The sequence below is a fragment of the Pipra filicauda genome, unplaced genomic scaffold (genome assembly GCF_003945595.2).
Source record: "Pipra filicauda isolate LSUMZ 115617 unplaced genomic scaffold, ASM394559v2 scaffold555_size307855_pilon, whole genome shotgun sequence".
Taxonomy (NCBI): Eukaryota; Metazoa; Chordata; class Aves; order Passeriformes; family Pipridae; genus Pipra; species Pipra filicauda.
Genome location: NW_024104704.1, coordinates 88,004 through 114,119, shown reverse-complemented (window position 1 = coordinate 114,119; position 26,116 = coordinate 88,004). Strand labels below are relative to the sequence as shown.

At 42.3% G+C, this 26,116-nt stretch overlaps 2 protein-coding genes across 5 annotated transcripts; one reads left to right on the top strand and one right to left on the bottom strand.

Annotated features, from left to right (window-relative positions):
• Positions 1–16,381, top strand: PMPCB (peptidase, mitochondrial processing subunit beta). 4 transcript variants are annotated; one of them, XM_027741760.2, is made up of 13 exons: positions 1–90; positions 1,982–2,122; positions 2,426–2,512; positions 3,719–3,848; positions 4,228–4,426; positions 5,074–5,153; positions 5,711–5,823; positions 6,458–6,601; positions 7,104–7,264; positions 8,340–8,425; positions 8,501–8,589; positions 8,809–8,884; positions 8,980–16,381. In XM_027741760.2, the coding sequence occupies exons 1-13, from the start codon at positions 1–3 to the stop codon at positions 9,042–9,044; spliced, it is 1,461 nt and encodes a 486-aa protein (XP_027597561.1). In that variant the 3' UTR covers positions 9,045–16,381. The 4 variants fall into 4 exon arrangements, with proteins under 4 accessions (XP_027597561.1, XP_027597560.1, XP_039243269.1 ...); XM_027741759.2 differs by having other exon boundaries at positions 7,101–7,264; XM_039387335.1 differs by lacking the exon at positions 1–90 and adding an exon at positions 165–353.
• DNAJC2 (DnaJ heat shock protein family (Hsp40) member C2) lies at positions 9,255–25,966 on the bottom strand. The gene is made up of 17 exons (XM_027741758.2): positions 25,885–25,966; positions 25,166–25,356; positions 24,532–24,607; positions 22,934–23,032; positions 20,488–20,629; positions 19,281–19,361; positions 18,484–18,549; positions 16,605–16,696; positions 16,383–16,504; positions 15,332–15,481; positions 14,946–15,034; positions 14,790–14,859; positions 13,096–13,280; positions 11,760–11,860; positions 10,707–10,814; positions 9,900–10,054; positions 9,255–9,375 (listed from the first exon to the last, which is right to left on the bottom strand). Exons 1-17 carry the CDS (start codon positions 25,949–25,951, stop codon positions 9,301–9,303), a joined length of 1,869 nt encoding a protein of 622 aa, XP_027597559.1. The 5' UTR covers positions 25,952–25,966; the 3' UTR covers positions 9,255–9,300.
• Positions 25,967–26,116: the final 150 nt, after the last annotated feature.

Genomic DNA, 26,116 nt, shown 5'->3' with positions numbered 1-26,116 from the left:
ATGGCCACGTCTGCGGTGCGCTGTGCGGTCCGGCGGCTCCTGCTGCCCTGGTCCGCCCGCCTGGGGCGAGCGCCTGGCGCGGCGGAGCGGGTGAGGCGGCGGGACGGGGAGCGCAGGGAGGCGCGGGGAGCGCGGGCGCCGCGGCGGCTTCGTGCGCTGGTGCTCGGGGGGACGCTGAGATGGTCAGAGGGCTGGAGGCCGGGGGCGCGGTGCACGCTGGGGTTTGTAGTCGCGGCGGGACCGCGGTGCAGGGCGGGAGTTGTGGTCTCGCCCGGCCAAGCGGGGGGCGCGGCCCCTCCTCACAGATCCCAGCGGGACGAGCCCGGCGGCCGCATCCACAGGGTTTGCTGCTGGTACCCATGCCCGTGCCCGCCCCAGGGGGCTCAGGGGAACGTTTAAACCCTCATTCCCTCCCGTGGTTCGGGGAGGCCCCGGTCCTAGAGCTCTTCCCCTTCTGTCACTTCCCCCGTCCTCCCAGTTTGAAGCCTAAGCTTTTCCGTCTGTAAACAGGAGGGGGAGGTCTTTTCAACAGAGTTTTTTCTTTCCCTGTAATGCAGACGGGCAGTGAGAGTCCCTTGCATCAGCCCAGGCTGGGAGCTGAGTGCTCGGGGAGCAGCTCTGGGAGAGGCTGTTGGAGTGTCCAGCAGCAGGGCAGGATGGCACAAACGGAGCAGCCGATAGATCAGAGGGAGTGATTAGTTTGCACTTGTCAGGAGGTTTCTGTGTGACAGCTGGTTTGGGGCTCCTTAGTGTGAGGAGGACGTCACTGGACTGGAGTGTGTTCAGCAGAGATGAGCTGGGCTGGAACACATGCCCTGTGAGGAGGGGCTGAGGGTCTGGGACTTGTTCATCCTGCAGAAGACACGGCTTCAGCTGGACCTGTGGGAGGAGCTGTGAGAAGGACCTGTGCCAGTACCCATGAGAAGGTTGTCAGGAAGACAAAACCAGGCTTGTCACAGCGGGGCATTGTGGCAGAATGAGAGCCAATGGGCATAAGTTGAAACAAGAGAGGAAGAATTGGTATGTGAAAGCTTTTTTCCCTGTGAGGCAGTCAAGCAGTGGAGCAGGCTGTGTACAGAGACAGAGCTGTGCAGTTTCTCACCATCCTGGGAGATTTTCAATACCCAGATGCAAAGAGCCCTGAGCAAAATGGTCTTGACCCCATAGCTGATTGTGATTGGAGCAGGAAGGAAGTTAGACTAGGAACTTTCAGAGGTCCCTTCAAACTTAAATTGTGCTATGATTCTGAAATATATGAGTTTTGAGAGATCTCGCTATTGGTATTCAGGGGGAGAGTGGGTGGGGGCTGGATTTTGTACTGCCATGTTTAAGGCAGTTACATGGGGAAAGAAATCTTTGTTTATTTGATACATTTAAAATAATAGTCTTTGAAATAACTGATTCCTTGAAGTTTGCATTTGGGATACAGATTTGTATTTCTTGACGTTGAAAAAGTGCAATAAACCTTTTTAACCTACATCCTCCCTTCTTTTCTGCCCCACTCTGATTTAATGTGCTTTAACTGCCAGGTGATTGTTTCAGAGGTGACAGTTTCACAGTCTCTGACCAATGAGTGACTGATTTGCAGTCCTGGACATAGGCACTTGGGCTGTATCTCACTTCACTTTAGAAAGCAGGTGCCCAGAGGAATTCCAGATGGTAAAGGATATATTCAAGGTCCTGCTGGCTCTTGCTGGCAGAGCTGGGAAACAAGTGTGGCTGTCTGATGTTAGTAACATGCTTCTGTGTCAGATTGGAGGGCGGCAGATGTATCTCCTCAGTTTTAGTAATCTTTGGGGGTTTTTTTGGATTCAGGTTACTGCATCTCAGATGTGAAGTAGTGGTGAATAGTAGTGCTGAATTTTCTTTCCTTTAAATGCATTCCTTAGAAAAGATCCACGAACATAATGTTTAAGTTCAGGAATACGTTGTTCAGAGGAGTGTCTTTGGATATAAGTTTAATGACTGATTTTTCTTACAGTGTGTGCATGTTGGAACAGGCAGGCTCAGGGCTTCCAAAGCAGCCACAGAAGTAATCTTAAATGTTCCTGAAACTAGGGTGAGTCCATTGGAAAATGGCTTGCAAGTAGCTTCTGAAGACTCTGGACTCTCAACATGCACAGTAAGTAACTTGTAAAGGGAAGGTTTTTTTTGTACTCTTCATGTGTGTTCATTTCCTTGTGGAACTAAATTGCATTTACATGCAATGTTCCTAAAACTTAAGATAGGAAATAGAGGTCTTAAGGCTTTTGTAGATTTGTGATTAGATTTTTTTGTGAAGATGGAAATTTTCCTTTTCTTGAAAACCTGATGTGTTTAAGGAAAAAGCCCTTTAAAAATAAATCTTGAAAATCTAAGTGTGGCTCACAGAGCAAAACAGAAAAGCTTTTAGGTGGTAAAATGACTTTTTTTTTTCTCTGTTGAGGTTGGACTTTGGATTGATGCTGGAAGCAGGTATGAAAATGAGAAGAACAATGGGACTGCTCACTTCCTTGAGCATATGGCTTTCAAGGTGAGTATGAATATTGATGTAGAAGTTTACAATGAATTTCTAAGTGTGCTGGTTTAAAGGTAAACCGGCAGGAGAAATGAACCCAACTCAAAAGAGATTATAAGTCAGAGTTACAATGTAATGAAAAATAATACAATAATACAATTATATGGACAAACAATTGGTTTTAACCCACAAAACCCAGATGTATAACCCAGCACCCTGGGGCATGAACAGAGTGGTGTTCGTGCTAAGCCCCACGTGGTTCCCCCTGAGTCCAAAGTAAAAGGGGAGGAAAACCTGCTGGTGAGAGTGCTGGTCACAGTCCGGTCGAGAGTGGTGGTTGCAGTCCCGTCGAGGTTCTGGTCCTCCTCTGGATCCAACGAGTGGGCCCAGAAGTCCCAAGATTATATACCCCAAGATTATATACACTCGGGTTCAAGTGGGAATGCCCAGTACCTCCCCCAGGGCGGGGAGTTCCACAATGGGTGATTGTGAGTCGTGGGATAGTTTTCGAATCCTTGGTGGCCCGTTAGCAGACACGACCCCTCAGGCTGGGTGTGGAGGTGCTAGTGACTCCCTGGAGGGGAGTTATCACACCTGAGTCATTGGTGTGAGGTTAGGAACATCCTCCTATCTCACAGGCTTATAACCTGAGGGGTCAGGTGTGCTCTGGGCAGTTGCTGTAAATGGTCTATTGTTAACAGTTCCTGGGAAATGACATAGAGGGTGTAGAATACACAGTTTGGGTTACACCCACCCAGTGATGAACTGGTCCCAGCTGCTCTAACTAGGACACTAAGTTATTTATCTTTAAAGATCAATGATAAGAACTTTGCCAGAATTCTATAAATAAATTTTCCAAATTGAAATGAGAAAAAAAATATGGACAACTAAAACCTTTGTTTCCATTAGAAAATGAAGTCCTATTTCTGTGTAGCTGATGCACAGCTACAGATTACACAGTTCTAGTTTTAACTCACTTTTACTGTCTTAAAATAAATAGTCTTAGAAGACACACAGTCACCCTTTTGTCAGCTATTTATTTTCATTTGGGAGCGTAGTAATATTTATATCTGACTTTCAAGCTTGGAGATATTAGTATGCCAGTTTTATTTCCAGAAGACTTTTTCTTTCTCTTGATCTTGACTTTTTCAGACATGAAGCAATAATGATGGGTAGGTGAATTGAAGGGTCTAATTTGATTTTCTTATTGTTCTATTTCAGGGAACAAAAAAGAGGTCTCAGTTAGACCTTGAGCTAGAGATTGAGAACATGGGAGCTCATCTGAATGCATATACTTCCAGGGAACAAACTGTGTATTATGCCAAGGCTTTTTCAAAAGACTTACCAAGAGGTAATTGCTCTCATTCATCAGAAAAGCAGCAAAGAGCAAGGTGCTTGTTGAGCTTCCAATGAGATGACACAGAATGATGTTTTGCAGTGTTACAGTCCCTTCCATCCTGGGTGAAAAGTCCTTTCTTGAACTTCACATGAATGTGAGAATGCAGGTTTGGAAAGCAGCCAGCAGTGAAGCTGATATTCGAAAACATTTTTCTCTTCAGAGTCTCAAAATAAGATACCTTTTGGACTTCTCCCTTCCTACAAGTCTTTTGTCCCCTTGCAAGTCTTGTTAGCACTTGGCCTCTGGGGTGGGCTTCACTTTTGGAACCAGATTTTTCTGGTAGTCTGAAAATACTCTTTCCATTTCCATCTCCATCTCTATTTTCACTTAGCTGTGGAAATCCTTGCTGACATAATTCAGAACAGCACCCTGGGAGAAGCAGAGATTGAGCGTGAGCGAGGAGTTATCCTTCGGGAGATGCAAGAAGTTGAAACCAATTTGCAGGAAGTTGTCTTTGATTACCTTCACGCCACAGCCTATCAGAAAACAGCCCTAGGACGGACAATTTTAGGACCCACTGAAAACATCAAGTATGTCCAAATTTGTGTCTGTCTTTAATTGTGTGATAACTTTTATATATTGAAAAGACTAATCTGAAAATGTAGGGAACAGCATCGGTTTTCATTTTTACAGCTGAAATTGTTCTGTGCACTGGATATAATAGTAAGAAGAATCTCCCTATTGCCTTAGTTCCCCTGTATGCAGGCATCAAAGGGTATGTGAACTACAGGTGTCCTCTGCATGTCTTTGTTTTTTGCCATATTTTTCTCCTGTTTGTTAAAAGTGCATCTGACACAAAATTGGAAATGCTCCTTTTTCCAGTTGGTCATATGTTAGACAGTACTGTCAGCACAACTCTGTTTGCACTGCTCTTTCAGCGTTTGTTTAGACCAGTGAAGACCAGGAGACTGCCAAATGTGCTGCTTTCAAAGGAACAGGAGATCATTAGTGCACCTTGTCTCCACCTGACTGAGTTGTAATTCTCACTCTTCTCAGGAAGCTAGAAGAGCTTTAAAAGGCAAAATGTATCGAGTTCCTATTTCCTTTTTAGGAAGTCACCCTTATTTCAGCTTTCTGCCTCTGTTCTGTGCACTGGCAGAACTTATTAATTATTATGGTATTTTTGCTCTAGTCAGCTTTACTGACACAGTAATGATGTCTCCATTCCTGTTTCTAGATCCATAAATCGTAATGACTTGGTGGAGTATATAACAACACATTACAAAGGACCCAGAATGGTCCTGGCTGCTGCTGGAGGTTAGTATGGGATATTCACCCTGGATCATGTGAAACTGCGCTTGAAACCATGGCCTGAGTCTCTGGGAACAACATGATGAATTACCCTTGTTCAGTAGGTCCTGGAAGTTCACTGTTAGCCCTGTGTGTTTTGTGCCTTCATACCATTTGAACTTTTGTTTCCTTTTCCTCTCAGTAATATTCCAGAAACCTTAAATTGGTGACAAGAAGTGAATTAGAGGCCAAAGTCATTCTTCCATGTGGGCAGGAAAGGAGGGTCCTAAAAGGGGTTCAGTGTGAAAAGGGGTGTGGCAAGGAATGCAGAGACAAAGTAATAACTTTAAGGCTTGAAACTGAGAGCAAACAGCTTGATTTGGTGTGATTTTAATGGAAGGCTGTTAGAGAGAACTCAGGAGTGGGAATCATGATCTCGCTCTGTGTAATGGAGAGGTGTGAGGAATGCAAAAGTGAAGTATTAAAGCAGGGGCACAATGAATTACTTGCTTTAGTCTGTGCAGCAATTTAAATGAATTGTTTACAGAGTAACATCATGAAGCATGTGAAATACGTTTTTTCAGGGGTCTGTCATGATGAACTGCTTGACCTAGCAAAGTGCCATTTTGGTAACTTGCCATCTGCTCCAGAAGGAGGACTGCCACCCCTGCCACCTTGTAGCTTCACAGGTAGTGAGGTAAGCTGTTGGGTGGCCTTGTCAGCTGGCCCTTGCATCCCCTGACAACTGCTCTCTGCTGAAGAGAGAGGGCTGCTCTGACACAGACTTGACACATGAAAGGGTTTCTTGCCCCCAGTGAGGGCGATGGGAGTAGCTGCTTTCCAAAGTGGTACTTTGGGTCCTTTCTTGGACAAGCCTCACTGCCACCACTTTTTATGCTTCATCACGTCCTGGACGATTACATCCTTTATACTTGCTGCTACTTTCCTTTTGTCCCCTTGACTGTGGTGGTGGAGCATTTCCACTTGTTGAGAACCACTTAATTAAAGGATGTGGCAGAGAACTGTGGCATCCTTGTTCTGTTCCCATCTCTATTCAGATTTTGCAAAGTCATCAGATTTCCTCGCTGCTGGTAGTTGTAAAATTACTTGCAATGCCCTCTCTGTGTATGTTGGCAAAGTCCTCTGAAACTGCCTCAGGGAAGACTAGTTAAGACTGATGTTAAATTAAGCTTCACGTGCTTTAATTTTAGTTCTCTGTGTGCACGCTTTATAATCCAGCTCTAATGGAAAACTCTGTTGTCTGATATTCAGTTTCCCATATACCCGACTGTGTACAGGTTGTACTACAGCTGCTCTCTTCTGTTACACAGATTCGAATCCGGGATGACAAGATGCCCCTGGCCCACCTGGCCATAGCTGTGGAAGCAGCTGGCTGGTCAGACCCGGATACAATCCCACTCATGGTAGCCAATACTCTGATAGGTAACTGGGATCGTTCCTTTGGAGGAGGCGTGGTGAGTGAACCTGCAAACACCGTCCTGCTCTGAATGACCTTGGTGGGCTGGTGAGATCTCCCTGACTTGGGTACTGCCAGGACAGATGAGGGGGTTCAGTTGTGCATCTGAGAGAATTTGTTACCCAGGATAAGTGAAGTGGTTCTAAACCACCAAAATAGAGGTGACTCGAGGTCTTGCCAGCCTTCATCGAAAGTAGGATGTTTTATACCTGTATGTCATCAGAACCCATGGATGTCAGTAACTGTCCCTTTCTTGAACCTAAGCAGCTTTATGATTTTGGCTTAAATCTGGGCTGTTACTTCAAAATGTGAGATTATGTACAAGGAAAGCAACTGTTGTGCTGAAGAGCTGATAATTAACCTCACAGCTTCTGCTGGAGCCTGTGATAGTACTGCATGTTCTGTCACCATTAAATGAAAGCAGGAAATCAATCAGGGAGATGAATAGGAAGCTTCCAAAATGCTTTATAAAACAGTATCTTCTTCTTTTGCCTCAGCAGAATTTATCCAGTAAGCTTGCTCAGATTGCCTGCCACGGTAACCTGTGTCACAGTTTCCAGTCCTTCAACACCTGCTATACTGACACAGGGCTGTGGGGACTCTATATGGTCTGTGAGCCATCTACTATTCAGGACATGGTGCACTTTGTTCAGAGAGAATGGTAAGCTAACAACTCTCTCTCTAAAAAGGTTGTTTTCTGTGGTGGAATACAAATTAAAAAGATATAAATAATTTAAAGAGAGTATTTTTGCTTCTCTGCTTAGGCTTATCTGGAAAAAACCAAATGCATCAAATTCTAAACTTTGGCATCTAATGCAGAGTCCCAGCAGCCAGTTTGTGGCACCCTTACTTGGAGTGAATAGCTTAACTACAGGCACTGTAGTTAATATAACAGCATTCCTTGTACAAGTACATATGGCAGGGAATTTTTGGCTGTTACATATGGAATTTTGAAACCTGGAATTCTAGATAATATTCATTCATCTGAGGCTTAAATCTATATTGAGGTATGTCTCTAGGTGCAACTGTAAAGCTTGAACTGCAGATGTGATTAGAAACACACAAAAATTATGTAAGAGCACTGATTTAAAGTGGATGAAGTTGAAACAGAAGTTGAAAGAGATCTTGAAAATACAGTTTCTTTGATCGCATAAATCACTTCTCCTACATCATTATTCTGTGAGATCTATCTTAATAACTCAGGGAGAAAAAAGGCATGACTTTAGCTGTCCCTTTACTGCAGCTTAGCACCAGAGAAGTTACAAACAATTACTGGGACAAGAATCAAGTGTTAAGATATTTGATGCACCCCCCCATCCTCATGAAATGTTCCTTATACAGAGTGGGAAATCTCACCAAGAGAAGAGCCAGGAAGTGATGGATTGCCTTCTAGCTAATTACTTCTGATTGCTTGGCTCCTATTTTCCTAGCAACACCCATTCTCAACATAACAAGTACACATGGCTCAAAATATACATTTAATAAAACAAAATGCAGCTCTTCTAAGGGGAAAAACTTGCTTTTGGGTACATTGGCAAGCTTCCCAAAACCCTACTCTTATGCTGCTGCTTTCCATCCTATGCCTTGTTTCCATGCCAAACTCTCCTACCAGCTCTCTCTATAGAAAAGAAGTGCCTGGTAGGTGCAGGAGTGTCTGTGCACCTCTTCCTCGCAGGCAATCTTGTGTGCTACAGGCTACTATTATTTAATGCCTTTGGATTTAAACTGTCTTTCAGGATAAGACTTTGCACAAGTGTTACAGAAAATGAAGTAGCTCGAGCGAAAAATCTTCTAAAGACAAATATGCTGCTACAACTTGATGGTGAGACTTATGAGAGCTTTTTATTCTTTGTGGAGTTGTAGGCTGGTAACTGAAGCATATTTTCCCTTATTTTAGGGTCTACACCAATCTGTGAAGACATTGGAAGACAAATGCTGTGCTATAAGCGCCGAATCCCAATTCCAGAACTTGAGGCGAGAATTGATGTAAGTGGCAGTCACATTGAAACTTTTAAGTTAGGCAATTGAGAGAATTATTTGCTACAAAAAGTAAAAATGCCGAAGTTGGACTGTTCCTGGGTGAGAAAATGTTTCCAGCTGAGAAAACTCTGAAGTGTTTTGTTGCCTGTTCCCCTGGATTATACAAAATTAAGGTCACAGTTTTAGATGGGATGGTAACAAAGATGTCTCTTCCACTCCTTTTAGGCTATTGATGCCCAGACTATTAGAGAGATCTGCACAAAGTACATCTGTGATAAGCATCCTGCCGTTGCTGCTGTCGGTATGTGATACAAGTTTCCCTACCTTCCCATAACCCCTCCAGACCAATCACTATCAGTTGAACATGTGTCATGGCCAACTTTCTTTAACTTCCAGGTCCAATTGAACAACTCCCAGAGTATAGCAAAATCTGCAGTGGCATGTATTGGCGCCGTGAGTAGTGAATAACAAGAACTTTCAGTATATTTGAGCTTTTGGAAAAAAAAAAAAAAAGAAAGAGAAAACCAATAAAAAAACCCAAAACAAAACAAAAAACCTTCCACCAAGCAACTACACCCCTGTTTAAAGCTTTTGAGTTGTATTTGAGAAGATTAAATCTCAAGAACCAGCCACTCCTGTGTCTGTATACTGAAAAAAGGAATGGAAACATGTACAGTATTTGCATTTTTATTACAAAACAAAGATTGTCAGTAAGAGTCATTTCTTGACTTTAGTAGCATTCATCACTTGTTCTTGAGCAGCTTTCTTTGCCTTGACCATTTCAACGAGTTCCTGGAGAGTTGGGGGGAAAAAAACCACACCACACAATTAAATTAAACATGGAACGTGTTAACAATGCTAGGGTTTTGAACCCTACATATATTCACTGTGAAACACTCTCACTCTCAACATAGTGACAAATCTACATAGTTTAATACTGTGAAGCAATTTCTCTTAGGAACAAATCAGTTGATGGAAGGTCAATGCTCATCTACCTCCCCTGTAGTAGGAACTTTACCTGCAGGATAGGGATAGGACTTTACTGTCTACAAGAGCTTGGTGTCAAATTGTAAGACAGATTTCCTGAGACAGACTTTCCTTCCCAGATTCCAGAGCCACTACTTTCACCAAGGAACATTTAGTCCTTAAAGCTCTTCAGGGGTTGAGTTACCAAAAATAAAAAAAAGTTTCTCCATAAGGTTCCATCAGTTTGCTGCTGTCAGAGACTATCTCTGGTAGGCAGTGCAACAGTAAAAGCAAAGGATTCTATCAAGACCTGGGCTGATGACAGTCCCAGGAGAGGTGAGGTCCCTTACCTTGTATCGCTTCATGCAGTCTTTTTTTGACCGGCCTGGAACAGCTGCTGCTATTTTCTCCCATCTTTCGGGAGTATTTACTGGATAAGTCTTCAATGCTTGTTCTAAAAGTTTTTGTTCTTCTGTAGTCCAAGGGGATGAATCTAAAGGTGATCCTGTTTTTTAAATGCAAAAATGACAGTAAGAGAAATATTGTAAAATCTATTTAGTTGATTTAAAATCCATGCAGTTTTGAAAAGCCCAAAAAAACAACCAACCCTGAAGCTGACTGGACAAGTGACCCTCAGGATCTTTAGATAAAGCATGGGGAAGTTAGAAGGGAGCATCTTTTGTTGTCAGCTGAGTGTTAGATTGCTGTAGCTGCCCTCTTAAGGCACAGCACTAGGGCAGCAATGTAGGTTTTCCTTTTGCATTTCAGTAAGGAACACTCAGTAAGGAAACAGCCTTCTGTAAGTGTCTGGAAAACTTGATGGGAGGTGTTTGGGGTTTCACAGGAGACCAAAAGCTGTATGATGATCCTGTATCTCAAGTGCATCCCCTCAAGCTTGTTCTTCCCTGAAAGTGTAACACCCTCTGAGGAACAGATGATCTCAGCACCAGACTTGACCTGTTGCCTCACCAGGAAGCATTTCAGACTGTCACTGTGTAGGTCACTGTGGGGTGTATTGTGTGTACCAGAAACGCTGAAATCCAGCACCAGAACCTGGATCACTTTCTATGTTTGTAAGCAAGTCTTGAGTCTGGGTTACTTCCTTTCTAAGAGGCACAGGGGAGACAAGTCTGTAAGGGCTCCCTTTTCAGCTTTACCTTCAAATCGTTCCGAGGGGGCAGCACTGTCCATCTGAGGCACCACACCGTGTTCTTTTTTAAATTTGTCAAATGCTTTCTTGTTTATGTCATCTTTTTGATGAGGGTCTATGAGCAACAGACATTGAAGAGAAAAATTACTGCAACAGTTAAAGCCACATGTAATAATAAAAACATTGTGTAGCAGATTACTAGTTTACAATAATCACATAATTAAAACTATTCCTACTTCCTTTAAAACAATGGTAAAGAGGTTGGTAGATTAAAAAAACCAATCTTTTAGGGTCCAATAAACTTTGCTCAAAGTGTCAGGCTCTCCAACCCCTATCCTGCTTTATACTGCTCAGAGGAATACTTGTTCCATATAATCTTAAGCCTGAATCTGCAATTTCAGAGAAATCCAGAAGGATTATTCTCTCAAGTAATGGCTCCTGCACAAAACTCACGTATTATCCAGGGTACGAGCGTGTCAGAGGGGCAGGAACACTGGGGAAGTTCAGGCAGGTGGTTTGGAATGGAGAAGCCTCTTAAAAACTTTGTGCAATTTTTTTTTTCCTCCTGTAGTGAAATATGTAATTTCCTTAAGACCTTATTCCAGAGCTCTCTAGGCTTCATTTATCATTTTATTATTATTCATTTTCAAAGAAGAGATGAGCCACATTAATTTAGGTGTCTTACTCTGGTGTTTTTAAAGTATCTCTAAAGCTTAATCACTTCCTTTTATTTTAGATGCCTTCCTTTGTAGGGAGCTTTTCCAGAGGCCCACTTGTCTCTGGCTGAGCCCAGGCAATGCATGTGGCCCACAGACATCTGAGCATCCAGCTACAGTGAGACTCTTCCTGAGAGTCACTCATGAGGTGGTAACTTACACAAAAACCATTGGGCTGAAAACACTGAATCACATAAATGCTCCTCTAAATCTTCCATCTGAACTACACTTCTGTGGGGATATACAGAAGATTTTCTCAGAAACACAAAGCCATTTGAAAAAAAAATCCAGCTGTGCAGAAGCATGCAGAATATCTTATTGCAAAAATAAGGTAATATAGATACCAAGCTTTTGAAGGCTCTTGGCTTTATTGATGACATCTTTTGCTGTTCGTTTTATTCCAGTAGTAGAGTGCAAGTTCATGTAATTGGCAATAACTTCCCACCTAAATCAAGAACAGAAAGGGTAAACCAGCATATTACATAATTATCTTCATACAAGTGATGGTCAAGCTCCTGTACACATTTTATATCAAATCCTAAGTAAGTTTAATCATACTTAAATACATATAAAATGTCAGGGTAACTATTTCTGGAAAGTTACTAACTGAAGAATTCAGTCAGTTGAGTGAACTTTAGCTGCCAATACAGAAAAAGGATGGGGTAGAATGTAGGTGAGTGCAAACCTCTGATCTTCAAAATTCTGCTCAGATGTTGCTTTTCTGAATTCCCTGAACACCTCTGACATTAAATACTGCAGGGTGCACTCAAGGGCTGAGAAGTTACTAATCCTGTGTCCACTGCTCCCCAGAAGGCCTAAACATCAAGTAAAGGGGCTTAAGCAGGAAAGAGCTAGAACAGCCCTATAGCCCCAGAACTATTGCTAGTGCATTCTTAGAAAATGGAAAGCAATGTTTGCACCTGATCAGGCAGGAGGATGGGGTCTAGGCCTGTGCTCTCAGTGAGCACTGACTGCTGAGCTGCAGAAACAGGCACTGCTATTGTCTCCAGAGAGTATGGCAGCTTTTATTTATTTTTTTTAAAGTATACCTCTAAGCCTTGTAATTGGGGCCTCAAATCCCAAGTGGAAGAAGGCATTTCATTCCTGGGAAAGAGCAGAATTTAAGGCATACTCCTGTTCTTCATGCTTATCAGTAAGCTGATTGCCAGTGCTGCTTTCTGTAAATCCCAACCTTTCCCTTTCCCCCGGCTCTGCCCTAAGGAAAGCTGGGGCACTTATCTCTCTGCATGGTTTCCTCTGACCATGTAGAGGAGAAAGCAGCCTCATATTCATTGTGGAGCTACTGGAAGTAGCTTACACACTTGTATTCCTACCCAGCTGCATCCCAGTCACTGTTCCAGTTTTGTTCTCTACGTTAACAACTGGAGCCTACCCTGGAGTAAGCCCTGTGCAAACATGCACCTCAGCACCATCTTGGTAATGGACTGAGGCCCCAGTCTGGGGGAAATAATACAGGGCCAGAGCTAACTCCAGTGACACATAAAGCATGGTACTAAGGGAAAACAAACCACTGGCTGCTAAGAGTCAAGGAAAAGGAGGAAATTTAGGGAGTCCTCATACTGACACCATACTTAGGAGGGTCTGAAAGTAAGTGGTATTATGCTTGTTATTTAATTAAAAATTGTTAGTAGGGATTTTAGCACCAATCCCGAGGAGTACCTTGAGTTAGTCCCTGCTGGAAAGAGGTTCACAGCTTTAATTAACAACTGTAAGTCATCTTCTGGCCAATTTTTGCTTCCCCCTCCACCACCAGTGGTTGACTTTTCTGAACTCTTTGTTGCTTGGCGCATACGAGCTTCTGCCTCTTCTTTCTCTCGCCTTATTTGTTCATTTATTTCTTCTATCTAAGGATTGTAAATAAGCATTATTTATTTATTTATTGAATTTTTACATTTCACAGTGACACAACCCCCTCTCTCTGGAATCACTCTGAGCCTTGAATTCTGCTTAGTTTCTGTTCTGTACATGATACATAAGGAAATGGAGGTGCTTATCTGCTCCTGTATTATTTCCCTCCATCCCATGCATAAATTTGGCCATCTCAGATTAGGAGTTCAGAAATCCATCACAAGTTCCCTAGGAAATTACATGAAAACTCCTAGAATTAAAGCAAAACTTCAGATCCTAGTGTGAATGTCCAGGCTAACACCTGACTTAGAGGGACAGATCCACAAAAGTAATAAAAGCCTAAATTGACCAGTGAGGGCAGTGAAACATCCATGTTGAATACACTGATTCCCAAATCTTCCAACCGAACTGCTCTCTAAGCCTGGTTATGTCAGAAATTCTCAGTTACAACAGTTGTAGTAAGTTAGTAACTAAAATCTGGGTTGTTGCAGTTAATGCTAAGAGTTTACTCAGAGTTAGATGGCCAGGTGTAGTTTGTTAGCAAGCAGTTCAGCAGAATTTAAGTTACCCATTGCACATCTTTGTGACCTGTAATCACATCTCGAGAATGTGGTGTGACACATCTTTAATTATCTGCTTCCCACTTCAGTCTTGGCAATATTAAAGGAGCTGTGCACTGACCCCTGTTGGCAGATTGCCCAAAATAGGTTTCTCACTCTCTGTCTCAAAATCCTTCTGGCAAAAGGAAAGTTATCTGGCAGATAATTTTTATTAATGCAGAAATGGAATAGTTTTAACAGACAGAAAGGGGACTGTCCTGTGTTTGGAACACTCTCCTGGAGAATGGAAGATTGAATTCAGTCCCCTACAGAGTACAAAGGATTTAAGTTGACTGGTGAGTAAACCTGACCCTGGGATGGGGGCAGATCCCCACCAGGAAAGAAAGTTCAGAGCAGTGAAACACACTGGGTGAGAGAAAGCAACTTACTCTTTCTGCAGGATGTAGGTTCAGCCTTTTTAGTTCAAATGGCTTTTCCCTGCTGGCAGGTTTAGGCAGATCCTTGCTGAGTTTTGTAAACCTCAATTGCAAGTGTCTTGCTTTTTCCATTGTTTGGTATCCAACCCACTGGTCCTTCCAATGCCTACAGCCTGCAGCACTGAAGTCCTTTTGTGGATCTAGCCCCAGGTCAGGGATACTAGGCTAGGATTTTTCTTGCATAACAGAATAGGTTAAGACTGCCCTCCTTCCCTCGAGGTAACTTCTACCCGTTGTTGGGCAAAATAAAATTCCTCTACTGCTTCTGAATAAAAGTGGATTAATTTCCCCAGAAGTGAACTGCACTGACTAAAATGGAGCAGAGATCACACTGCCTGGGGACTCTGAAACTCGAGTCTGTGTTTAACAAGCAGGATTCCACAGCAGCTATGTTGTATCTTACTTCGATTCAGTCATGTTGATTCCACAATTCATTCTGTTATTTTGATTTGACACTCAGCATAATTACCTGTTTTACTACAGCCGCCTTTCCTCCTTCCCTTGTTGTGGATGTAAGTGCTTCATTCAAGCATTGCAGACTAAAAATAAATTATTAAGTTACAACGGAGAGCTAGTGGAAAGATGGGTATCAAAATGAGCAGAAAGCAGCAGCAGGAGGACTTACCTTGCCAGCTCAAGGCGATCACAAAGCTTTTCCACCTCCTCCATCATTTTAACACAATCTGCCTCATTATCAGAAAAGTAATTCCAGTTCTGGAAGCAGAAATACATGTTCTACAAAGTTCTTGAACTTTATTGTCCTGTTCCTTCAGCCAAAGGCTTAACACACAGCATCCTTCAGCCACTGCTGTGTTTGGACCTATTTGGTCAGCTTTACTCATAACTCAAAAGCATTTAAGTATGTGTTTTAGTGCTTTGGTTTTTAGTAAACCCACTTTCCATACCCATCTCCAGCCCTAAGGACAGGCAAACACGTGATACAGTCTAATCTAAACACACACAGTAATTTCACTGACGTAACTTGTATTTCATCATAATTATATTTAATACCTTGCACGTTGTTCTCAGTTTTTGCCTTTCTTTCTTGATTGCTTTCTTCTGTATCTCTTTTTCCTTTTTTGCTAGTAATGCTTGCTGCCTAACTTCTTCTTCCTCCTTTTCTTTTGCTAACCGTGCTGCTTCTAATTCTGCTTGTCTTTGCTGCAATCAAAAGGGAAAAAAAACCCAAACAAGTAAAAAACCCTCAACAAATCACACTGTTACAAGGTCATTCAGTCATCTAATATTAAAATGTTTTGGTTTTGGTGTGGATACAGTTTTGTTTGTTTGTTTTGGTGGGGTTTGTTTTAAAATGCATCAATACTTTAATGTTTGGTTTTCCAAGAATTTTGAAGGAAGGTGATGAAACATATAGCAGTTGGCATTGAGTAATTAATTAGTTGAGGCATTAATTAAGTACCCTAAGTATGCACTGTGAGGACCCCCAGATTATAAATCCTCACTTCATCTGCAATGAAGATGTAGAACTGCGTGAAATTTCCTATGGCTGCCTCAGGAATATAAGCTTGGAAAAATGCAGTGGTCCGGCTTTTCTCTGCATCACTATTAATATAGTATTTTGCAGTGTTCCAGCACTGTCTTTCAAGTTACTTTTTAGCATCTTACAGCTCCCTTTCATTCCTATACTTTCAAAGCCACCTTTTCCAAACTGTTAATATTAATCAGATATGTTGCATTACCTCAAAGTGTTTCATACCAACTGACCACTCCCATTCCACACACACAAGGCAAACAGCCATGTCCATTTTATGAAAATGCAAAGTAGAGCACAGAACTTAACACCTGCCTCGAAACCAGAGGAAGTGTATGCAACGACAGAATTCAGTTTTAGAAGATCTTTTGTTTCAGATCTGCATTCCTTGTTTCCATCTCATTCTCAAAAGGCTGTCAGTCTTGCCCTGCCTGCTGCACAGGCAAAGACAATTCATCGTTAAACCCACTGTGTTTCTAACAGTAGCTCCTAACACAACTAGAAGCTGAAGCAGTGGATCAGGTATGAACGAACCAGGGTTTTTCAATCTAAATAAAGTTGTTAACTTACTTTTTCTTTTGCCTCCTGTTCTTTTCGTTTTGCTTCTACTTTTGCTTTCTTCTCTGCTTCCTTCTTTGCCTTTTCTTCCTCCTTAAATTTCTTTATCCTGGGATCACAGCTGTATGCATTGTCTGGTGGAAGAAAGGAAGCAACATGTACAGAAGAAAAACAGGAGATTTCCACTATTAGCTAACAAATCTCTCTTTAAAAAACAGCAGTTTTTGTGCTCACCAACAAGAGTCCTAATTCTGTTCATTTCTTCTTTTTTCCTCAATGCTCTCGCAGCTCTGTTCTGCTTCTCAATCCACCTCCTTTCATCTCGACTAGAAGGGAAAACACAGTTCAGTGCTAATGCCCTACAATGTCACTGTTAGAAATTCATCAACAAACTTTTTAGAGTTTCCCCCACACAGATGCTCTTCTGTGAAAACTTCAAAAATAGACTTCGATAAATGAAGCTCCAGGCCCCAAGCTCATGTAAAAAAATGCTAAGTGTTTACACAGTTACATAAACCTGACAAACCAAGCTGCTTATCTGTCATCGAAGGGAATGATATCATGGGCTTTATTTCCAAAATGCAATCCACTTGCTTACCTAACATTAAACCTCAGCAAAACAACAGAAATGCTGGTATAATGTTTAATTAAAGGGCAGCAAAATAAGCAATGCCAATTATCTCATTTTAGAGAATACGGGTCACGTCAAGTAAACCCATCTGCACAGAAAGAACACTTTCCACGAAGCACCGTGACACTGTGGTAAAGTCATGCCAGATTCACTCCAGCAGAACACAGCTCAGGTTAAATAGATGAGAAACTGGCTGACTAAATAATCTTAAAATTCTTGTAAGTGCTGCCAAGAAAGAGGCAAGTTTTTAGTGGGGGTCTGTAGTCTTATCCACACAAGCTATATGGAGAAAAATATAGGGGGCAGGGTGGCTGGACCAGATGGTCTTTAAAGTCCCTTCCAACCCAAACCATTCTGTGATTCCATACCTCAGAACAAAGAAAACAATCCCCATAACAGAGTAGGAGACTACTATGAGTAGATTGAAGCTTTAAAACATGAACAACATCACCTGTGTCAAGAAGGGGTAACAAGAATCATGGCCATCTGAACAGCTGCTGAAATGAAGTTCTCTCTCAAGTACAGTAGACTAGGTACCACTTGTCTTTAAAAAAGGACACTAATGACAGGAATGACCAGAAGAAAAAAGAGCTATGCAAATAATTCAAGACCCTTCCAATGAGAAGGCTAGAGATTCATCTGTGTGATTTATCACAATACAAGTGATGTGGAATTGCTTACAGTGCCTCACAGAAGAGAGAACAGTGGGTCCAGTGAGGCTCAAAAAATTTAACAGCAGGAAGAGGCACTAGAGAAATGAATGCCTATCTACAGCTAAATATGTCAGTAATGAGCACAAAGCAAGCCAGCCACTGAATCTAAATACAAAATTGATTTATATCCAAACCTGAAATAAGAGGTTCATACAATGCAAGTTAAGGTTATACAAAGATAACTAAGTGAAAGGTTACATCCTGTGAAATGTGTGTTAGACTAAATGATTTGGTGCTCCAACTTGAACACTCTGTGTTTAGAACTGTAGGAAGGATAAAAATAGAATGTTATTTTCTGAGTCTGAGTAATTCAGCAACTATCACTACATCACCAAATACATGATTTTTATTAACATCAAGCCAACAGAACTCATCTCTCCAAATTCTATAAAGTATCATTTTCTCAGTACAAGTTAAAGATTAAGACAGAAATGATACCTGCTTACTTATCCACTCTGCTCTGGCTCCAGGTTCAACCTGTGCTTGGGACTGGCTGGAACTGCAAGTCTGAACTTAACTGAACACACATTTCAAAGCACCTCAGACACACTTCTGTGAGGCAAGCAAGAACTACTTCAACTACACAAATAAGACACAGAAGCTCACAGTCACTCCAGTTCAAGTCCATGACTGACTCCTGAGCTAGGAGAGTGGAATTCAGACTTAGCTTGGCTACCTTTCTTCCTGTGACTTACAGTCTAAGAGAAAGTTGGAAAATCTTGCTGTATCATCTCTCAGTCTCCTGTCAAATTTCTTTTTACTTACATACCATTCTGCTTTCTCTTTTTCTTCTTCATCTAAATAGGAAAACTCTCTCCAGGAATCAAAATTATACCTAAAGTAAATTTAAGGAAAAAATAAAGTGAATGAAAAACCAGCAAATCTATTAGAAATCATCTACCTTTTAGACTATTATGTTTTGGTAGGCAACTATATTGCTATTTATAATTTATAATACATCATTTACAATTATACTGCACCTACAGTGATTCCACTGTGTTTACTCAAAGCACAAGATGTTCCTGAAAGTAATGATTTACACCTATCTGTACTGTGGGACAGAGTCAGGATGGGATCAGTCTTGCCAACTCTAAATGTCTACAGTGCAGTTGTCTAAGCTCCCATCACAGGCAGTGGAGATGCAGTGCAGTCTGTAGAGTTCAGAGAGAAATTAATGTAATCTTCATGTAAGCACCCATACTTAGCAGGGAAGTCAAACCATAAACACTGACTTTATTGGACTAGACACATCTCCCTTAAACACCTTAGACATCTTCACTAAAAAACACAAGTTAGGTGAGATGAACTTCTAGTCTGTGGGTCAGCTCAGTTCACAGCCATTGTGCTCAGACGCTCCCGCTGCAACCACGAATTTAGTGTGGATGGATTAGCCAGGAGAAAGCCAGCTCATTTCGTGGGAGGCACAAACGGCTGTGGGGTAATTCCATGACATTACTGGGTCAGAACAGCCCACAGCCAACAATCCACCCAGCAAAGGGTCTGCAAGCCCTTCATATCACATGTCTTGAACACTGTGAACAGAAACAGAGACATCAGCTAACTTACCAAAAGGAATAGAAGGCATCTACCTCTTCAAATGAGGAGTTCATGTCCCCAAGTTTAGGTACATTTTTCTTATTTGACCACCTGAAAAATAAATGGATATTTTCAAGAAACAATATGGATAACCTTACTTCTTAACATGGCATTTGTTAAATTCAGAATCAAAATACCAAATCGGAGGCTCCCTTCCACCAACACAGAAGAGCACCAGGAAAGAGGAAGAGAACAGGACAGTTCCTCCTAAGCATCCTCCAGACTGGGCATTTTTTGGGGAGTTCCCCTAGAAAAGCAACCTCCTCCTGCCTTGTGCCTACAAGGAGACCTGATGGAGCACAAGCTATCTTTGTGGATATTCAATTCTCCACACACATTCTTCTGGAAAAGCAGCTTACAGAAAGTGGACAAAAGATGTTCTGTGAGTAACTCAGCTCTGTGGTAGGCTACAGGAAACCTCCCACACGTTCTAATGGAGCACAGGGGAATAATGCATACTCCGCCTCCACTGCATTTTTTCCTAGGGAAATCTTCCATAGGCTCTAGAATTTGTTGTTCCATGACAAAGCATCTATTTCCAAGCAGAGAAGGGAAAAGCCCATGTGACAACCAGAGATCCAGGTCTGAATCTCTGGAATACTTGATAAAACAGTCAATAAGACTACTTTAAACAACTATTGTTCAAAACATTGCAAAGCGCCTCACGCAATGGGGCACTTCTTCATGTAGGGAAAAGGTGAAACAGGCTTCTGTTGTGACACCCTTAATACAAAGTTAATTGCCAAGCATGAATCAAATGCAGAAAAACAGAACCACCAAATACTGATAGTTACATTTATCTTCTCTTTTAACCAGCTAAATTGTGAAAATAACTACTGTCTTCTTTAATGTCTCATCCTCATAAGAAAATCATAAAAAAGTAATTTTTAGTCAGCAGTATACAAGCACTTAGTATTGAAAGTAATTTTAAGATGAAACAATGTGTTGTACAAAAAGGACAGCAGGGAGCTGAGAACAGATCTTTTTTTTTTAAATCTCATGGGTCAAACTCAATGTCACAGTTCAGATTATTTTAAAATGAAATAACAGAGAACTGCACTATTTTACTTGTATTACATTTCTAGCAAATTACTCTATCTCTTGTTACAAACACAAAATCAGAAGTTTGCAAATGCTGATTCTCCAGCAAAAGCAGAGGCAGTCTGACATGGCTTACCTGGCATTTCTTTCAAAAACTGGTGAGAAAACTTCAAAGAAGTTTTCTTTTGCTTCACTTTTGGAAGGTACAGAGTTGTCAAAAGTAGGATCTATGCTGTTAAATGCTCGTCGTTTCACAGGATCAGATAATACTTCATAAGCTGAAAAAAAGTTACCAGACATAAGGTTCTAAATGTTTAAAAAGATGCTGTCAGATCTGCCTTTGATCTATCGTTCTGTACAGCTTGATACTTAATTATTTCAGTGTCACCAAATAGCATTGTTTTCTACTCCTGTTAAACTAAGTAGGAGGAAAACGTTTGTGAAAAAGAACACATTTAACTACTGAGATGTAACAAAACATGTAATATTTAAAATACTTTTATAGCAGTAAATTTGGTTCAGGCCCTGGGAGTTTGGGCCTGACATCCTCAGGCTTTTATACAGCATCAGATCCTTGCGGCAGACAAACTGACAAAATGGGTCTATTAAAGCACAGAGTAAAAGCAGTTCCTGAGTTAATATGATGTCAGAACTGGCAAGAAAACGAGCCATTCATTAGAATTTTTGCAGCTCATTATGAAGTTGTACTGAGACCTGGAAAGAATATAAATCACCACACAGCTACTGGATGAAACATGCACACACTCCCAGTTTTCCTGTTCTTACAGGCCCAAAGTTGGAGAGCATCACGTTATTAATCTGGTATCCTGTAAATCACACACACTAGAGCTTCAGCAAACTCTTACTTTTTCACAAGGTAGTGTGGAGTTACTGTGTCTGTCAGTTCTACAACGACCACTATTTTTCGCTAAGAGCGAAAAGTCAAAGGACTCAAATTCATAATGTGATCATTCATGGGCTTCTGTGCCTGCATCCCTGGACAGAGAACACTGCACCATGAAGTTGGATCCAGGAGGTGATAACCTGGAGACTTTGGTCCTCTGCAGTTCTGTGTACTGTTGTAAACTGATCTCACTGCACATGTCAGTGAAGAGAGAAAGGAATGCAGGTAGCCACCTGCTGCCTGCCAGTCTGCCCTTCTCTTCTGGGAAGGGACTTCCCTCTCTCTAAATATTCTCTCTATTCTCTAAATGACCCCAATTATCCTCTGCATGGTAAGCCAGGAGCCTCAGTAACCCTCATACCATGTCCTGATGCAAGAAATTCCATTGGTTACTCTTCTACTCAAGAGACACCCCTTCCATACAGATCCCCAGTTCTACTCCCACATACTCAGTTTCCCCAGCTCTGTCTCTTGCTCATTCCTTTGTCAGATCCAGTTCTGAATCCCACCTATGTACTCCTGCCTTTCCAAGTTTCTTCTCCCTTTTCCATTACCACTTCCTCCTGCTTCATGCCCCTCCTTCCTACAACTGCATTTCCTTCCTCCAAAGTACAGCCTGGAAGCATTACTCCTCTTCCTTGTTACTTTGTGCTTTGCTTTCAGTTTATCCTTACACTTGGATTGTAAGCAGTTAAGAAGGAAGATTTATGATTCCATGATATTTTGCTCTGTGCATGTAGAACACAGAGCAATTCCTGAATTCAGGTGTAGGTTCTCATTATAGATATCTGGCAGTTTTCTGACAGGACTGCAACTAGAAAAAGGAAATTTCCTTTGGCAATTTTTTTCCCTTTGACAACTCTAAAGGAAGCTGAAAACAACATTAGTTTGTCTAATATCTCATACTAACCAGTATTGTAGGAAGACATTCAGAGAAGAAAGTTTAGAAACATAAATTCCAAGATTTCCTCCTGCTTCAACCTTATTAAGTGAAAATAACATGTTTGAAATAAACAGAAAAGCCAAGTTCCACAGCATTTCTAGAGACCCAAGTCATACACCTAGAACAGTCCCTACGGCTTTGCAATTGGCCAGCAGTGGTGCTCTGGGTCCCAGAATCATTAAGGTTGGAAAAGACCCCTGAGATCACTGAGTCCAACCATTAACCCAGTGCTGCCAAGTCCACCTCTACAGGCCAGAGGGAAATGTCACTCAGTTGAGTTCACTCACTCATCTGAGGGCAAAAACGAGCAGCTGAAGAAACTGATATCCTGGATCAAATCAAAAGATGTTCTGCTGTCAGAGCGAGCACATTAGAATTCAGATTTTTCAACAGCTGTTGGTGCCTTAGGGGAACTGCTCCATCACACACCAGTTTTCCCAGGTATGGAGCCACCTCCCGTGTTCATCTGTGCGAGTGCTGCTACAAGTGTCACATTTTGCCACCACCTGGCACAGCAGCCAAACGTCTGTGTTACATTCCCATTCCGCTTCTACCCAGAGGGAAGTTATATTAATGCAATGTTTCTCTACTGAGGCAGTTTTCTAAACTGAAAAAGACCTTCTCCAGCTTTTTAGTCATTGACAATTTTTTAAAAACCTAATAAAGCAAAAGAAATATGTTTCTGATTATCAAGCAGATTGAGAGAATATCTAACAAGAGAGATCAATTGCTTACCTTTAGTTATGCATGTAAAATAATCGTTATCACCTTCTCCTATCTGTTCCCCTGCAGCTTTTCGCTTATCTGGATGATGTTTCAAAACCATGGATTTATCTAGCAAATAGATGCATTGCATTTAGAAATGCTTCATCACTAACATTTCAAACTAAAAAGCAATACAGTAATTCCAATTGACATTTCTCTAATTACATACTTTAATTAAAATTAAAACCGAACCCCTCAGATCTGGAAGAAAACAAGTATGAGTTAATGACTTTTCTTTGATTTAGCACTATTGTCAGAACTAAAATTATTTCATCTTCGCTGGGACATAAAATAACCACAACTCAGAAACTCTATTCCACCTCAGCACCTGAAGAAGTACTGATTCTCTGGGACTTATTCTAGTATTATGCATAGCAAAGTGTATCAGCAACTGTGAGTGTACAGCTGGCTTCAAAACTGAAAAAATAAAGAAAAATAATTTATGTAATTTTAGTTGTTATTTCTAATTAAAAACAAAGGAGATCAGATAATAAAAAAATAGTATTCTATCCCTTTACTGAACACAATCCAAGATGAAATTTAGCAAGGAAAGTACAGCCACAAGCCTGTGAAGATTGCTGCACTTACCCACGGGTAACAGTAAGCACGCACATGAGACTTGGGGTCAAATTCTCTTTCTACTTAGGCCTTGAATCCTAAGACACAACTAGCACATAGAGGATATCTACTAAAGGTGCTACCAAGGTTTCTTTAGTGTTTAAAAGGTAAAACTAGTATTTAAATGGACTTCTCTGCCAAAAGGCCTTGTCCCATTGTCATACAACACACACTGTACCTTCTTGGCTCACTATAAAACACCAGAGAGAAGATACCAGGCAAGGAGTTACAGCAACTGCCTTTTGAATGACAAATCAGAATCCTCCTTAAAAACAGGAAAGCACAGTATACAGTGGTGAGAAAGACTTCCATCTGTACTGCACCATGTAACAACTGAGTGCTCAAACAACTGTTTGGCCCTAGAGAGGCTCTGGGTCGTGCTCAGAGGATTAGTGAGACCACTGATCATCTCCAGAGCATGTGTGGCTCTGTGTCATACCAGCACACGCTCCACAGTGGTGCTGTTTACCAGCACGTGCATGAGGCAACATATTTCCCATGTAAGTTGGTAATTCACTGATTTCCACCCATTTTCATTTGGGAGTATCCAGGGACAGTGATTCTGCTCACACCAGCACAGTTACACAGGCAACTGTTCACAAGGTCGACTCACACACCACCAGCTTGTCTCATAAAGGCTACTGAACAATCTTCAGAGTGCTTTTAAATCTTCCTCCACTAAGCACTTCCATCCCTCTTGCAAAGCAGAGGCACACCATGTTCTAGGAAAAAAGTTCTGAAGCCCAACATGTTCCTTCACGTGCAAGTACCACAAAATGCCCCCAGGCACCTGCACGTGCTCCTGCATCATGAAGAGGCATTTATGAGGAGGCATTTTTAGGCCTGTGAAACAGTAAAAAGCTTGTTCATGACATGCAGATATTGTCAGGTGGAAAACAGCTGTGTACATTTGAAAAAAGAAGTTATGCTTATGAAGGAAAGGTACTTACGAGCTGCTTTGATTTGTTTCTGAGTAGCCCTGTATCGGATATTTCCGAGCCCAAGAACTGCATAATGGTCTTGATTCTGAGAGAAAAAAAAACACAAAGCCTAATAAACACTGATAAATACAACCTAAAATGCCACAATACATGCAGAAAACCAGTTCTCCTCCCCATCTCTTAAAAGCAAGAGGGAGAATTCTTCCCTCTCAATAAGTATTGGGAAAAGGCTGCAGGGACAATTGTCGTAGAGGCCATAATTATTAAATATGTAAATGTCAATAAATTAAGCCCTGTTATAAAAATTCAAGTAGCTTAATCCAAATTGTATCACAGCACTAGAAAGTTCAACTATTGGAAAACTGAATTGGTGTCTTTAATATTAAGAGTGCCAACATAACTCCAGGGTAAGGGAGGTGGTGACAGGGAGAAGAGACACTTCTAACACTTTCAGGCGGTAAAATAAAAAGCAGCAGCTCAAGACTAAGATCTTATCATGATGTGTTTGCCTTCACAACCCAGATATATGCCAAGGGACACAAAACAATTCAGACAGGGGTGGGAAGGGATCTTTAGCAGCTGGGAATAGCAGACAGCTTTAATGGCCAAAAATAGTTGACACCAATCTGTATCGACTGAATACCTTCCAGTCCTTTGGGTCAAGAGTTTTTAACATAGGAAACTCTTCAAGCTGCAGTTCTTCATCCCCTGACTCTTCAGAAAGCTCCTTCTCATCTTCCAGCTCCTGGAAAGAGGCAGAAACATTTATGTTTCTCCTCTTAATAAACGCTTCAAACCATCTTCCCACGGGTTCCACTTGACAGAGCACTGACGCTACAAGCAAAAACACAAGAGCAACTTCACCTTCTGTGGCTTACTTTTTTTTTTTCCTTTCCTTTTTTTTTTTTTAATTAAACCCCATAAAGGCACTGCATCACACAAGGCAACAGATCGCCAAACCTCCTCGTTGGCTCTTCAAACACCGAGCCCCAGCACACGCGTGCCCGTCGGACGGGACCTCCGGACGCCCCGCTGCGCCCTCGCATCCTCCGAGGGGTTTCGGAGTTAGAGGGACGCACGTGTCCGGTCACATTAGACACAGTCCCGCTGCTCCCGGAGGCGATAACCGCGGCAGCAACACTAAACTGGGGTTGATCTCCCCGCGCTCGCGCTCCCGCTCCCCCTCCGGCAGCGACCCCACACTTGTTGCTCCCACACGGGGCGGAACAAGCGCCGGGGAAGGCGCAACACGCGAAGAGAATCAAAGCCTAATAAACAGCCAAGCTCCCCAAAACCTCGGCGGTTCCCCAGCTCCAGCGCAAGCGCCGAGGGCCGTGTTTCGGCCGTGCCCGCGGTACTCACCGGCGGAGAGCGGCCTGGTCACGGCCGAGCGCTGCCCGTGCCCGGCGGGGCCGCGCAGCAGCGCCATGGCCGCGCTGGGCCCGGCCGGGGCCGCCCGTGCCGCTTCCGGGGCGGCGGCGCCCGCGTGCGGCGCCATAAGCGGCCCGGTCCGGCCCGGCCCGGGCCCCGCGGGCCCCGCTGCGGCGCCGTCGCGGTCCCTGCACCGTCCCCGCAGCCCCAGACGGCTCCTGCG

Coding starts and splice junctions, on each gene's coding strand:
- PMPCB (XM_039387334.1), top strand. CDS start 180: ATGGTCAGAGGGCTGGAGGCCGGGGGCGCGGTGCACGCTGGGGTTTGT. Junction 8,426..8,500: donor TATGCTGCTACAACTTGATG/GTGAGACTTATG, acceptor CCCTTATTTTAG/GGTCTACACCAATCTGTGAA. Junction 8,885..8,979: donor TCCTGCCGTTGCTGCTGTCG/GTATGTGATACA, acceptor TTTAACTTCCAG/GTCCAATTGAACAACTCCCA.
- DNAJC2 (XM_027741758.2), bottom strand. CDS start 25,951: ATGGCGCTGCTGCGCGGCCCCGCCGGGCACGGGCAGCGCTCGGCCGTG. Junction 16,505..16,604: donor CAGAATTAGGACTCTTGTTG/GTGAGCACAAAA, acceptor TTCTTCCACCAG/ACAATGCATACAGCTGTGAT. Junction 15,035..15,331: donor AACTGAGAACAACGTGCAAG/GTATTAAATATA, acceptor TTCTGCTTCCAG/AACTGGAATTACTTTTCTGA.